The sequence below is a fragment of the Ranitomeya imitator genome, chromosome 5, assembly GCF_032444005.1.
Source record: "Ranitomeya imitator isolate aRanImi1 chromosome 5, aRanImi1.pri, whole genome shotgun sequence".
NCBI classification, from domain to species: Eukaryota; Metazoa; Chordata; class Amphibia; order Anura; family Dendrobatidae; genus Ranitomeya; species Ranitomeya imitator.
Window position 1 is genome coordinate 37,871,914 of NC_091286.1, and position 16,264 is coordinate 37,888,177.

Here is a 16,264-nt window from a genome sequence, read left to right on the forward strand (position 1 = left end):
AAACCCAAAACACAATAATGATTTTGTTTTTTTTTCTCCCCCATCATTTTCCTTCCCCAGGAATGTTATCCCCATTTTTCAGTGACTGTACGGTAAAATAAAATTGTGTTTCCTGAAAACTTCAACTCGTCCTGCAGAAATCAAGGTCGTGGTATGGCTACGTGGATAGAGAAATTTAAAAAAAAGAATAGGAGAAAAAGAAGAAAACCTGGTGGGCGGTGAGGGGTTAATATTCACATTAACCAAATAGAAACTGGAAACAAGAACCAAAAAACAGGACGTCTGGTAAAAAGGCCGCAATGCCCAAATCAAAAATGGCCGCGCGTAATCTCCTCCCTAAAAGCCTCTTTCTGGTATGTGACGTACAGAACACTGCTTAGACTTTCTACTTCCGTCTTCGTCTCTATGGTTGTCACTTACGCAGAGATGCGCCGGAAGTGACGGCATCGCTGGTGGTCAAGAGGACATGAGTGCCTGTGGAGGATTTGCCCTTCTCTCCCGCAATGTGCTGGCGGCGGCCCGGTGCCAGGTAAGCATAGTTGCTATGGTGACGCGGGATGGCCAAGGTGTTCGTCGCAGTCAACCGTCTTTTATCAGAATGTGGGACTACAGGGCTCAGCGTGTCCTATGTAGCTCGAAATGGCTGTGACAGATCCCGCTGGCTTGTAGAGAGAGAGAGCGAGAGCCTGGAGCATCATCCACCCAGCCTGTGTCACCCATCACTTACAGACTCTGCTGCTGCACTCCGAGCCTGTGACTCACTGCCACCTGCCACACTGATAGCGCCTGAGAGTCCCACTGGTGGAGTCCGAGCCCCGCCCACACTCCTCGCCCGTGACTCAATCCCTCCTGCTACAAGAGTCCTGCCCCCACTCCGAGCCTGTGAGTCCCACTGGTGGACTGATTCCGAGTCCTGCCCCCACTCTGAGCCTGTGAGTCCCACTGGTGGAGTGATTCCGAGTCCTGCCCCCACTCCGAGCCTGTGAGTCCCACTGGTGGAGTGATTCCGAGTCCTGCCCCCACTCCGAGCCTGTGAGTCCCACTGGTGGAGTGATTCCGAGTCCTGCCCCCACTCCGAGCCTGTGAGTCCCACTGGTGGAGTGATTCCGAGTCCTGCCCCCACTCCGAGCCTGTGAGTCCCACTGGTGGAGTGATTCCGAGTCCTGCCCCCACTCCGAGCCTGTGAGTCCCACTGGTGGAGTGATGCCGAGTCCTGCCCCCACTCCGAGCCTGTGAGTCCCACTGGTGGAGTGATTCCGAGTCCTGCCCCCACTCCGAGCCTGTGAGTCCCACTGGTGGAGTGATTCCGAGTCCTGCCCCCACTCCGAGCCTGTGAGTCCCACTGGTGGAGTGATTCCGAGTCCTGCCCCCACTCCGAGCCTGTGAGTCCCACTGGTGGAGTGATTCCGAGTCCTGCCCCCACTCCGAGCCTGTGAGTCCCACTGGTGGAGTGATTCCGAGTCCTGCCCCCACTCCGATCCTGTGAGTCCCACTGGTGGAGTGATCCCGAGTCCTGCCCCCACTCCGATCCTGTGAGTCCCACTGGTGGAGTGATCCCGAGTCCTGCCCCCACTCCGATCCTGTGAGTCCCACTGGTGGAGTGATCCCGAGTCCTGCCCCCACTCCGATCCTGTGAGTCCCACTGGTGGAGTGATCCCGAGTCCTGCCCCCACTCCGAGCCTGTGAGTCCCACTGGTGGAGTGATTCCGAGTCCTGCCCCCACTCCGAGCCTGTGAGTCCCACTGATGGAGTGATTCCGAGTCCTGCCCCCACTCCGAGCCTTTGAGTCCCACTGGTGGAGTGTTTCTGAGCCCTGCCCCCACTCCGAGCCTGAGTCCCACTCGTCCTGCCCACACTCCTCTTCCCCCTACGAGCCTGTGTCGCTGCCTTCCTCAGTGATTGGCAGCTTTTCTATCTGAGCTATTTGCTGTATCTCTGACATCCGCTTAGGTTTCTTTATTCCTGCCTTTACATCCTCCATAACTGGAGCATCTTTTTCCCTCCGACTTCTGTCCTAGGTGCTGAGAACACAGCGGCGTCTTCCCTCTTGCGCCTGCGCTGTCGCCCAGACTTACAGACACAACGTAACGTGAGTACAGTGGTGGGGTCTCCTGGTGTCTGGTGGGCGTTCTCTGGATGTCATGGTCTGTGAAGGTCATTTTGGTAGACAGTGTCTGGCTCATGGTTTTTGTTTGTTTTCTGAATTTTTCCCTTGAATGAAGCTGCTGTCATTTTATTTAACTATGACTTTACAGTGCACTTTCTCTTGCTTTGTGTTTTATTTTCTTTCTATGCTGACTTGTGATAAAATGCACTTGAAGGTTATCAATAAATGTTTTGACTCAACCTTTTTGGCCATCCAAAATCCCCGATACTCAGTGTGCTATGTCCATCATGTTCTCAACCAATTCTTTTGTTTTGGTCAATTGTTTCAATTACGGTAATCACAATGAAGAAAACTTTGCAAACTGTCATCAACGTCTTCTGTAGTCGTATATCACCTTGGTGACACTGCGAGATCTGTACAGCTCAGTTGTGGAGTCACATTAGTGTTTTACAATCTACTGAATGTACAGTGAAAAGTAGAGAACTGATGGGTGGCCACATGGCTGCCGTGTCCGATCTCAGATCATTGGCAAAGTTTTTCTTTTACTTAATATATTGGATGAATTGGAATCTTTCTATTCACTATCTATAATATAATAATAATCTTTATTTTTATATAGCGCTAACATATTCCGCAGCGCTTTACAGTTTTTGCACACATTATCATCGCTGTCCCCAATGGGGCTCACAATCTAGAGTCCCTATCAGTATGTCTTTGGAATGTGGGAGGAAACCGGAGAACCCGGAGGAAACCCACGCAAACACGGAGAGAACATACAAACTCTTTGCAGATGTTGTCCTGGGTGGATTAGAACCCAGGACCCCAGCGCTGCAAGGCTGCTGTGCTAACCACTGCGCCACCGTGCTTCCCATATCTATCTATCTATCTATCTATCTATCAATCATATCTATAATAATAATAATTTTTATTTATATAGCGCCAACATATTCCGCAGCGCTTTACAAATTATAGAGGGGACTTGTACATACAATAGACATTACAGCATAACAGAAATACAGTTCAAAACAGATATCAAGAGGAGTGAGGGCCCTGCTCGTAAGCTTACAAACTATGAGGAAAAGGGGAGACACGAGAGGTGGATGGTAACAATTGCTATAGTTATTCGGACCAGCCATAGTGTAAGGCTTGGGTGTTCATGTAAAGCTGCATGAACCAGTTAATTAATTTTTTTTTTTTTTTTTTTTAATATAGGCCACACAGGGATCGTTAGGTTAATGCATTGAGGCGGTAGGCCAGTCTGAACAAATGAGTTTTTAGGGCACGCTTAAAACTGTGGGGATTGGGGATTAATCGTATTATCCTAGGTAGTGCATTCCAAAGAATCGGCGCAGCACGTGTAAAGTCTTGGAGACGGGAGTGGGAGGTTCTGATTATTGAGGATGCTAACCTGAGGTCATCAGCGGAGCGGAGGGCACGGGTAGGGTGGTAGACTGAGACCAGAGAGGAGATGTAGGGTGGTGCTGAGCCATGGAGTGCTTTGTGGATGAGGGTAGTAGTTTTGTATCTGTGAACTCTGACTACAAGAACAACGTTAAAGAGCCATTAGGCTCTTAGACTCCTGTCCCAACGTTCGTTGTCTCGCCCAACTCTCCCTTACACCAGGGGGCTCAGCCAAGCGTACTAGTGTTTTCCAAGGGGAGAGAAGAAAACCTCTGATAAGGCTACATTCACACTGCATTTTTTTTCTCCCAAAACTTTGAAAACCACAAGATTTAATGCAGAAATCACTTGAGGAAATTCCTCTTTTTTTTTTTTATTTGAGAGGTGTTGGAGTTTTTGGAAGCGTTCTTCCTGCAGTGTTCTTTGCAGCCTTTTGATTGGACAGTACCTGGTTTGGAGCAGATTCTACAGGATCTGCTTCAAAGAAGTGACATACACTTTTTTTCACTCCAGGAGTTTTTTAAAACCTATTCAGGGGGAAAAAAAACATCTAAAAGCTGCTGATCTGGTTAGCAAAGTGGATTTCAAGTAGAAGAGTTCTTCAGGAGTTTTTGAAACTTTTTCAGAGGATTTTTCGAGTGTCCGTTCCAAAAACTTCTGCAAAATATCTCTGGGTGAACATGCCCAGAGACTCCTCACTCCTGGGGGTCAGAGAAGTGCTGGAATGCCACAATTCATCTCAGATGGTCATCAGGTCCCTCCAAATTCAACAGGTTCATCTAATGTGTATGGGCGCCTTTACCTCGCCTGCTCCCCGACATCTTTCTTCTGACTAGCGCTTGTGGAAAGGTGGTGGCTGCAGAAATCTCATTGAGAAGATAACACAAACTGATTTTGAGTTGTAGACATTTCTCCACGTGAATTAATGTCCTTTACGACTGAAGCATGTATCTAGAGAACAGGTGGCCATTGTCTTATTTTTTTTTTAAAGAAATACCAGCCATGTGGCACCCACAGAGACATCAACAGCTCCTCCAAATAATCCACAGTCCAGAGTGCAGACGTTGGTAAGTTTCTGGATGTTTTACACAGGTGATTATATCATGTAAATGTTTTATGAAATTACATTAGTGGCATCTCCCTAGAATAACCCATCCATGAGATCATCCAGCGTCTGACTGAGTGAGGGGCTGGAGGGCTATAATCCCTTCACTACTGTGAGGCTGCCGTCACACTATCAGTATTTGGTCAGTATTTTACATCAGTATTTGTAGCCAAAACCAGGAGTGGGTGATAAATCCAGAAGTGGTGCATATGTTTCTATTATACTTTTCCTCTGATTGTTCCACTCCTGGTTTTGGCTTACAAATACTGATGTAAAATACTGACCAAATACTGCTAGTGTGACGGCAGCCTAACTCTGTTTCTGGTCCTGCAGCTCAGCAGGATTCCACCCACGACTTTTAGGGTATGTGTCCACTTTCAGGATGGCCGGCGGTATCGCCGGAGCGGCTTAGCCGCTCTGCGGTAAGCCCCGCCCCCTTTCTGGGACGCGATGATGCCGGATGTGCTCACAGCACACATCCGGCATCATCGCTCCCCACCATAGGGTCCTGTGCTATATCTTGCGGCGCCGCAGCGTCGCCGCAAGATATACGGACATGCTGCGATCTGAAAAGACGTGCAGCATGTCCGGAGTCGCAGGGCCACCGCGTGCGTGTTACCACACATAGTGGAGACGGGATCATTAAATCCCCTCCACTGTGCTGTAACATCTGGACGCTGCGTGTCTGACGCTGCGGCTCTATGCAGCGTCAGACACGCAGCGTTTCCTGCACGTGGACACATACCCTTAGGGTCATATGACGGCTGATTAGATCAGCTGTCATGTGTGGAAAAGTTTCGGGATCAGCTCCGGAGCCCACATCAAATACAGAGCCATGGCCTATGACAATGATATATACGTTGTGAAGGGGTTAAATAGTCGCCAAGTTTTTGCGCAACTGTACTCCACTCCCTTCACCCTGGAGTAATTTTATTCATGCATTACATTTTTTTGCAAATTGAGACATTTTGCACTAAAGAAAATGTGTGTGTGTGTGTGTGTGTGTGTGTGTGTGTGTGTGTGTATATATATATATATATATATATATATATATATATATATATATTAAAAGGAAAAAAAAATCATTTTGTGTAAAATTCATGAACCGTGAGCGCCATTTTGAAAACATAGGATCAAAAACCATCAGCCAATACTACAAGACAAAAAAAAAAAGGTAAACCGTTAAAAAACAAAATTGATTTTTTTCCAAAGAATTCTGCAGAACTGACCAAATTCAGAGCAGTGGAGTAGATTAGTGATGAGCGAGTATACTCGTTGCTCGGGTGGCCTCCAAGTATTTGTTAGTGCTCGGAGATTTAGTTTTTGTTGCCGCAGCTGGATGATTTACGGCTGTTAGCCAGCATAAGTACACGTGGGGGTTGCCTGGTTGCTAGGGAATTCCCTCATGTATTCAAGTTGTCTATCAGCTGTAATTCATGCAGCTGAGGCGAGGAAAACTAAATCTCCGAGCACTAACAAATACTCGGAGATCACCCGAGCGTGCTCGGGAAAACCAGAGCAACGAGTATACTCGCTCATCACTAGAGTAGATATCAGAAACTTCTGTTAGCAATGTTTGGTATCTGAATTGGTGCTAGATGTGTAGTGACTGGACCCTACGTATTGTGTGGAGGGTCATGACCATGGATCCATATTGAGGGGGGTGGAGTTTGTGGTTGTGTGATGAGGGAGGAAAATGATCCACAGGACACATCAGTGCTTTACAAGACATTTATTTTCCTTAACACAGATAAGCATTACTGACGAACCAGATGTCCTCTATAAGACGATAGAAGTGTTAGCGAAGGGCCATGACAAGTCAGTGCTGGATAGCTATGAATACTTCACAGTCCTGGCAGCTAAGGAGCTCGGCCTCTCTCTGGAGGTGTAAGTATGAGGGGGAAGAATCACGCTGTACGTACTATGGCATTATTTTATACTAGCTGAAGAGCCCAGTGTTGCCCAGGCATAGTACCTAACTGTGGTTAGTTATAACAAATTATGATTATCCTCTATCCCATAGTCCCGTGCCCATATTCCCATCATACATATCCTCCATCCCATAGTTCCGTGTCCATATACCCATTCTGACATCATTGTCGCCATGACTACCCATTCTGACAGTCGCCATGACAACCTATTATGGCATGATAGTCGCTATGGCAACCTTATGACATCATCGTCGATACACACATCCACTCGTTTATGTAGAGAGAAAAGCCATACGCTTCCCCTCAAGGGATCCGCCTTCAGCAATTTCCATTGATCACTGAAATTTGCCAGTGGAAGTTGAGCTTGTCCTCTTCAGCGACCACTGGAGATAACATAGCATTAAGTGCTGGCCAAATGTATATTTTTTTTTTTCTTACAGCAAAGTTCAAATTTTAGACTAGAGGGCAATAACCTCTTCCGCTTCTCTTTGATCTACACAAATTTACTTAGTTATTCTTATTTCTAGGCACGAGCCAAAGCGGAAGATTGAACGTTTCACCCTCTTAAAATCCATCCACATTTTCAAGAAACACAGAGTCCAGTATGAGATGAGGACACTTTACAGATGCTTTAAGGTAAGAGCTCAAGTAATATAGATACACAGATAACACATGGGAGGATCCTGGTGTTCCTCATCTCCGTATAATGCCTCTGTGGACACTGGTTCCTAACGCCATCCCACGTTAATCTGCAGCTGAGACATCTGACGGGCAGCACAGCCGACGTATACTTAGAATATATCCAGCGCAATGTCCCTGAAGGTGTCGCCTTAGAGATCACAAAGGTAACCGGGAGAATGACCTGGGCTTGTCTGAGTGCACAGGAAGATTACTGGGGAATAAAATAAACCTGAACATTTTACTCTATTCTCAGACCAAACTCGAGAAACTACCGGACCATCTAAAGCAGCCGATATGGGACTCGCTGGACAAGGAACAGAAAGAGCCCTTGTGATCTGTGCCGCTGTTGTAATAAATATGTTGTATCGCACGGTTTGCCACATGCGTGATTTTTTTTTTCTTACAATATCTGACACTGAATAGACCTATAAACGAGGTATATGTGGGTCAATACTAGAATCATAACCTTATTAGTAGCTTCTTTTACAATAGGCTCAAGCATTGTCTAAAAATACTTGTGTTTCCTAGTCCCTTCTGCCATTGTATGTGGAGCAGGACACTGGTGGCATGCAGTGGTCTCGATCTACACATCTCAGATCATTTCTCACCGCTTACATAAGTGCAAATCTTACTCGAATGACATGGCCGGATGCCACAGCCTCGTGGATAGATACCTCCGCGTTGCCAGAACAAGGCTGCACGTATACTCTCAGCGTGGCTTCTCATGTTCCAGGGAAGCAGCGCCAATGAGACTCTGTGAAAACAGTATAATCTGCTGTCACTGATGCTCTTAATACATTTGTTACAACCAGGAGAATGAATACTTACATCAAGCTGGAGACAGTGTGACAGGACGGTGGTAGCACCTTTTGCTCCTCTCAATTTGGATCACTCTTGTACCCGTCCTTCTCACATCAGGTAGTAATGCTTACCTTCTCCAGTGTAGGCTACTGTATAGATTCTCTGTAATAATGCAAAACTATCCACAGGATTCTGCCGCCCCATCTGAGAGCAGTACAAGGTAGGAGCACTGATGCTAATACTGTCATGTGGAGCTTCTTGTTTTGAGATTACATTATCAGGGATGAGCACCTACAATGTAAACCTTAATATTCACGAGCCTGGTCTATTCGAACTCCCCACCCTTCCATCCTATGCATAAGCAGTCAGCTGTCAAAGGCTGGGTTCAAATGACAAAGCAGGTCCCAAATAAACATAAAGACCCTCCTAATTACAGAAACTAATATATCAATATTAAAGGGAGGGGGGGGGGGTGTATATAATCAGGAATAGGGGTCCTGGCCCTAGTTTGGCCTAATAATAACCCTGCCTTACTGCAGAGGTTGGCAGCCTAAGAAACCGGGTATAAAGGGGTAATTGAGGACAAGCCAATGGTGAGTGGAAGCACCATGTGGCTTCTTAGACAGCCAACGTCCGTGGTAAGGCAGGGTAACTATTAGGTTATGTGCACACGTTGTGAATTTTTCCGCAGAATCTGCAGTTTTTATGCGGATTCCACCTGCCTTTTTACACCTGCGGATTCTAACTATGGAACAGGTGTAAAATGCTGCAGAATCCACACAAAGAATTGACATGTTGCAGAAAATAAACGTCAGCGTTTCCGTGCGGAATTTTCTGCAGCATGTGCACTGCAGATTTGGTGTTCCATAGGTTAACATGGTACTGTACAATGCATGGAAAACTGCTGCAGATCCGCAGCCAAATCCGCAACATGTGCACATACCCTTAGGCCAAACTAGAGCCAGAGCCCCTATCCTACATATGTGTATCCTACGCTGCTATATAAAGCCCCCACTTTTTTTTTTTTTTAATATTAAAGTTGCCGTAATTAGTAGTAGGGTCTCTTTGAAAGTTATTTGGGTTCAGACAACCAAGTGAAAACGTGGGTCAGTCAATTGCTCCGTGTGCTCGTACCTGCACGGGATACAGACTGTTGCTCCATGTGGAAAATTGCTCTGACACATTGGCTGTGATGGGTGCAGTCCATGGACAACACACTTCTGTATAATACGTTCATCTGGACAAGCCCGAACTCTACCAATGATGGCAGCTCAGTGCATGACGTAGTGATTTACTTGAAATAGCTCCGGGTTCTCTGTTCATTTACTCCCCTGTAGTTGGAGCCGCAGTAACCAGCAAGTTATGTTTGAAGATGGGAATATTTGTTTATATCCAGGAAGTTCCATTCACCCTCATTGTACCAACCTGACTAGAAAATTAACTGCAGAATAAAGTCAGTGGCAGATATTTCATTCACACAAATTCTGGTTTCTATAAATGTAGCCTTAAAAGGAGGGTAATCCCATCACCAAGATTATATCCCAGTATGTACTAAGTATAATAATACTAGCAAATACCTCAAATTAGAAATGTAGTATAGTTCTTCTGATAAGCCATGTTGCTTACCGCATGTGCGGGGCATTGCAGTAACTTTGGTATGCATTGTTATAACCACTACAGCTGTCACTGTGGGTGGTCGTAACCATGGATCCCTAAGCTAGTGCAATGCCCTGCACATGGGGTAAGCAAAATAGCTTATCAGAAGAACTATACTGATTGGAGGTATTTGCTTACATTATTATTACACCTACAACATACTGGGATAGGATCTTCGGGATGGGAATACCACTTTAAGCTGCAGGCTCTGGGCTCACCTGTGTTACTTTGGCCATATAAGTGATGACTGTCAGCTATTCCTCCGGTCTCCCACATACTCCTGTTTTTCAATGGTGAGAGAAATCTGAAGCCAGACTCCTGCCAGCTGATTATCTTTTAATACAAAATATGGGGTCCAAATTCCTACTTCTCTCCACCAACATTTGAGAGGGACACGCGGGAGACCCCCTCTACACATTAGATTGTTGGCTAGTCCTGCCAAAATGAGATGGAGTTGCTGACTTTGAGTACAGAGCTTGGCAATTACCCATGTCCTTCTCAGCAGAAGCTGTGAGGCCACAACCCAAACTGTACTTCTAGGGCTCTGTTTGCGAAAACTGCACAGGACACCAGAACATTTAATTTTATTAACTTTGTAATACACTTGTATATATAAATTATAAACAAGTCACAAAATAGGGAGCGGAGATTTGACTGTACATCTGTCCCTTTTCTAAGCAATGAGGCAGGCTCAAGTGCTGGCATGGGATGCCTCTCCGCCACGCCTTTATGGGTGAGCAGAGCGGGACATGACTCCAGCAATATTTGAGCTTTCGGTCAATACAAAAATTGATACAGCTAAGGCTTAAAGGGACTCTGTCACCTGAATTTGGCGGGACTGGTTTTGGGTCATATGGGCGGAGTTTTCAGGTGTTTGATTCACCCTTTCCTTACCCGCTGGCTGCATGCTGGCTGCAATATTGGATTGAAGTTCATTCTCTGTCCTCCATAGTACATGCCTGCGCAAAGCAATCTTGCCTTGTGCAGGTGTGTACTATGGAGGACAGAGAATGAACTTCAATCCAATATTGCAGCCAGCATGCAGCCAGCGGGTAAGGAAAGGGTGAATCAAACACCCGAAAACTCCGCCCATATGACCCTAAACCAGTCCCGCCAAATTCAGGTGACAGGTTCCCTTTAAAATAGAAACTGTGTGTCCAAGCCTTGGTCTATGTAGAAAAGCCATGGAGACACCATCACGTGTTTCTCAACGCAAGCAATAAATAGCCAGGTCTTTCACCGGGAAGGAACAACCACGGGAAGGGCAGCATCCAAAAAGCAAAACCACCTATGCCAAAACATGGTATCCATCCACAGACAGCTGTTTTGGGGTATTTGCCCCTCATCAGTGTGGAGTAGGAAACTCGTGATGGTGTCTCCGCGGTGTTGGATGTTTTGATCTCCCTGAGGTCATTCATCCTTATGTTTAGAGTCCTTTTAGTAGGCACTGCTCCTAATGGCCAGTTTCATACTCCACACTGATGAGGGGCAAATACCCGGAAACAGCTGTCTGTGGATGGATACCATGTTTTGGCATAGGTGGTTTTCCTTTTTGGATGCTGCTCTTCCCGTGGTTGTTCCTTCCCGGTGAAAGACCTGGCTATTTATTGCTTGCGTTGAGAAACACGTGATGGTGTCTCCGCGGCTTTTCTACATGCATTTGCATATTTCCCATAAGGGATGGGGGCAGTGTTCTGGATCACTGCGTTGAGAAACACATGATGGTGTCTCCGCGGTGTTGGATGTTTTGATCTCCCCGAGGTCATTCATCCTTATGTTTACAAGCCTTGGTCTAGTCACAAGGATACTCCATGAAGTCAGTGTTACCTCTGTTTTACATTATGAGGGTCAGAAAGTAAATAGAGCCAGGGAGACAGACACTTGGAAAGTGCTTTAACACTCTCAGAGCACTTATCTCATTTGCATATGAATTGAACCAGCAAAATTTCAGTCATTGAGCAACAGATTGCATAAATAAAGGTAAAACCTGTCTTTCACAGCAAGTTGCCAAAGATGTCCAAATTTCAATTGAGACCAGTAATCGAGTACAGTGCGTATGTGGAGATGGCACACATTAATCTGATGTCGATGTATTTCCCTGAAGTTAAACATCTGAGTATAATGGGGTTTTGTTTTTTCAAACTCACAGAAAACATCTTGGACGGTTTGGTTTTATGTCCACTGCTCAAAAAGTCACGGGCCAGCACTCCAAAGTGTTACGATAAAATGCACATTTGTCAGCAATGTGAACATATTTTGTAATCCTTAGTCACAGCACGTAGCGCTGCAGGGCACAAAGTATCACATCCAGACAAAACAAAAACAAATGCAACTTCACACATTTAAAAACAGGATATCCCGATGAGAATAAGGAGATTTGTGTACTCACCGTAAAATCTTTTTCTCCAAGCCAATCATTGGGGGACACAGGACCATGGGTGTTATGCTGCTTGCCACTAGGAGGACACTAAGTAAACTTAGAAGAATAAACTTTTCCTCTGTAGTATACACCCCTTGACTGGCCAGTAATGACCCAGTTCGGTAGTAAAGTAGTAGGAATATAAGAATAAACTTTCTCCTTCGCCTCATTGGGGGACACAGGACCATGGGTTATGCTGCTGTCACTAGGAGGCTGACACTAAGCTGAGACAAAAAAGGGTTAGCTCCTCCCCTGCAGTATACACCCTCATGCTGGCATGCAGAGACCCAGTTTAAGCTTAGTGTCCGTAGGAGGCACACTGATTTTTTCTCTCTTTTTTCATCTATTCCGGACGAAGGGGGCGACGGATTCTTCTAAGGTCCGATCTCCCCCGAACCAACAACAGGCGAGCACGGGAGTTTCACCTCACCGTATCCTCTCCTGCGACGTGGGAGCCACTGCCTGAGCTGTCTTTTTTTTGGGCGACGGTTTCTCCCCTAATGGGCCCCGATCTCCCCTTATACAGACGAGCACTGGTGTTCCTACCTCCAGTATCCTCCTCTGCAGCCAGGCCTTTTTATTGCCGGACATCTGCCCTGTCCACCAGGTTCTACCCTCGGCTGTACAGTGGCTTTATCCCAGTGGCGTCCGTGCAGACCACACTGCATCACCAATGTGACTTGTGACTCAGGTGGTGGACGGTTCCTCTCCACCCCCCATGTGGGGTAGGTGGATAGAAGGCTTCCCAACCCCTGCACCGTTCCTATATATGGCACCATGGTTCCCTCTCACCTCCATTTCAGGGTAAGTGCCCGGTGGGGGGACTGGGGGGGGGTGTCGCCGGCGGTCAGGAGGGCTCCTCATCCCTGGGCTCCATCTGCAGGCTTTTTGGGCGGTCCCTGTCCCTTTCCGGCGCTCGCGACCGCGCGCCGGGCCGAGGCCGCAAATTTAGTCCCCGGCTTCGGCCTAGCCGCTGGTCGCCGCCGCTAAGCTCCGCCCACTCCAGCCAGTGTCTGTGGCGCCGCCCCCTGCTCCTGGCGCTTCTCACAGCTGCCGAGATTTCTCTTCCTGATCTCGGCGGCCATCTTGGTCCCTCTCCTCAGCGCCGCAGCTCCTGCCTGTCGCATCTCTGGTGCGTCAGTGGCCCACGTGCAGCCGGCTTCCTCCTCTCAGAGTGAACACCCCAGCAGTTCGTCTCTCCTGGATAGCGGGACACAGGACCGGGGTAAGGAGACATCGTTAGCTCCCCTCTGCAGCGCCCTCTCAGTCACTGGTCACCTCTATATAGACCCTGTAATTTTGTCTGCATTAGCATCATGTCGCAGTCAAGGTCTAAAAAATCTTCTAAGGTGCATACAACCTTCTTTTCTGCGTGTACCACCTGCCAGGCCCCTCTTCCCAGGCCTCAAAGCTCTCCCCTCTGCTCTGCCTGCGATGCCTCGTGTGCCCAGGAGCCCTCCACCGCCGCCGACCCTGGAGTACCTAGCCCCCCCCCGTGGGTCGCCTCGCTTTCTCAGTCCGTGGATTTTTTAGCTAACGCCATCAAGTCCATTCAAAATCCTCCCGGGGAACGGGGCAATCCGCTACAGGTGCTAAGGGATCCCTCCATAGCAGGGGAATCGTCGGCCAGCAGGGGCCGCTCGCCTCTTAAAGAGGCACGGTCGTCCAGAAAACGGACCCGTACTACCTCTCCGGAGCGTTCTCCTCGTCACTCAGACTCTGGCAGCTCCACCTCTCGCTCACCCTCTTTGGGGGCTCGAAGCGTTCAGGACTCTGAACATGAGTCTGAAATTTCTTTGGATCCGGAGGCTCCGGAGTTCAGAGCCACGGTTGACTCCCTCATCGTAGCAGTCAATCACGCACTAAAGGTGGATGACGATTCTAATTCCGCTCCGGAACATGCGGTCTCCTTTTCCAGAACCAAGCGTTCTCACAAAGCTTTTGCCTCTCATCCAGCCTTCCTGGACATAGTCAGGCGTCACAGGAAACACCCAGACAAGCGCTTCACGGGTAAGAAGGTCTTGGTTTCCAAGTATCCCTTCTCAGCTGATCTCGTGAAAGACTGGACGGATCCCCCCACGGTAGATCCGCCGGTCTCGCGCCTGGCTTCTAAGACTCTTCTCTCAGTCCCGGAGGGCGCTTCAATTAAGAGTCCCACCGAACGCCAGATAGACTCTCTAGCTCGCTCGGTGTACGAAGCCTCTGGCTCGTCCCTGTCTCCCTCCTTCGCCGCGGCCTGGGTGTCCAAGGCTATGGTTTCCTGGGCGGATGCCCTAGCGAAATCCATTAATGAGCAGGACCTCCCCTCGGAGATGGCGGACCTGGCTAAGCAGCTAGCCATGGCCAGCGATTATGTTATGTTCGCATCTCTCGACGCGGCAAATTGCGCTGCTTCGGCGGCTTCCAACGCCATCGCTATTAGAAGGGCCCTTTGGCTCAGAGATTGGCGCGCAGACTCTTCCTCTAAAAAATCCCTGATTTCTCTCCCTTTTCAAAGCGGGCGTCTTTTCGGCGAAAAGCTTGACCAGCTTATTTCCGACGCCACAGGGGGAAAGAGCAAGTTTCTTCCCCAACAGAGGCCCAAGGCGGCTTTCCAGCGCCAGCCTTACTTTCGTGTTCGGCCTTTTCGTACCAACTCTGCCTGGTCCAATCCCTCTGGCCTTCCCAGATCGGACCGCTCCGCCCGCGCAGACAAAGACGTTCGTCCATCCTTCAGACCTAATCCCTCCTGGCGCGGGAAACCGAGGCAGCCCCGAACCAGAGGTTCCAGACCTCCCAGATTCCCTTCTCAATGACTCGGGAACAGCGCCAGTCGATCCCAGAAGAGTAGGCGGTCGTCTACTCCTTTTTCAACAAGCCTGGCTCTCCGTCGTTCACGACGAATGGGTCAGAGATCTGGTATCGTCTGGCTACAAGATAGAGTTCTCCTCTCCCCCTCCCACTCTGTTCTTCCCCTCTCGTCTTCCCAGTTCGGGAGCTCAGTCTCGCGCCCTTCTTTGCGCCATCCACTCCCTCCGCCAGAGCGGGGTCATCGTGCCGGTCCCGGAACACGAGAGGTTCAGAGGCTTCTACTCAAACCTCTTCGTCGTGCCAAAGAAGGACGGGACCGTTCGTCCCATTTTGGATCTGAAGCTTCTGAACAGGTGCGTGAGAGTCCGGCACTTCAGGATGGAATCGCTCAGATCGGTCATCTCCTCCATGGAAAGAGGGGAATTTTTGGCCTCGATAGACATCAAGGATGCCTATCTTCACATCCCGATCTTCCCGCCTCATCAGAGGTTCCTTCGCTTTGCCATTCGAGAGGACCATTTTCAGTTCACAGCCTTGCCCTTCGGTCTCGCCACGGCGCCCAGGGTGTTCACCAAGGTCATGGCGGCTGTCATGGCCATTCTTCACTCTCGAGGAGTCGTCGTATTACCTTACTTAGACGATCTCCTCATAAAGGGCCCGTCGTTTCAGGCCTGCGAGTCAAGCGTCCACATTACCCTGGATTCGCTTTCTCGCCTGGGCTGGCTGATCAACTTAGACAAGTCATCTCCCGTTCCTTCCCGTCGGATCTCCTTTCTGGGAATGATCCTGGACACTTCAAGGGGGCTGGTTTTGCTTCCTCGGTCCAAGGTCCAAGCGCTCCAGCAGGGAGTCCGTACACTCTGCCATCCTCGCCCGCGAACCATTCGGTTCGCCATGAAGATCCTGGGAAAGATGGTTGCGGCAATCGAAGCTGTTCCCTTCGCTCAACTCCATCTCCGCCCCCTTACAACAGGCTCTGCTGGACAACTGGGACAGGAGTCTCTTTTCTCTCGACCTCCCTTGTCCCCTGTCTCCTCGGGTCAGACATTCTCTCATTTGGTGGACCCTGGGACCATCTCTTCTCCAGGGGAAGTCCTTCCTCCCGTTCCGCTGGTTAGTGGTAACCACCGACGCCAGTCTTCTTGGCTGGGGGGCGGTGTTTCTTCACCACTCGGCCCAGGGTCGTTGGACTGCTCGGGAATCCAGCCTCCCCATCAACATTCTGGAGATTCGTGCTATCAGACTTGCTCTGATTCACTTCCACGCTCTGCTTGCGGGTCACCCAATAAGAGTCCAATCGGACAACGTCACGGCGGTGGCTTACATCAACCACCAGGGGGGTACCCGCAGCAGGGCGGCGATGAGGGAAGTCT

General features: G+C 48.8%; 1 protein-coding gene across 1 annotated transcript; it reads left to right on the forward strand.

Moving 5' to 3' along the window:
• Positions 1–386: 386 nt before the first annotated feature.
• Positions 387–7,595, forward strand: MRPS10 (mitochondrial ribosomal protein S10). Its single transcript, XM_069768579.1, has 7 exons — positions 387–529; positions 2,019–2,089; positions 4,500–4,575; positions 6,364–6,500; positions 7,072–7,180; positions 7,300–7,389; positions 7,479–7,595. The coding sequence occupies exons 1-7, from the start codon at positions 467–469 to the stop codon at positions 7,557–7,559; spliced, it is 627 nt and encodes a 208-aa protein (XP_069624680.1). The 5' UTR covers positions 387–466; the 3' UTR covers positions 7,560–7,595.
• The last annotated feature ends 8,669 nt before the right edge of the window (positions 7,596–16,264 follow it).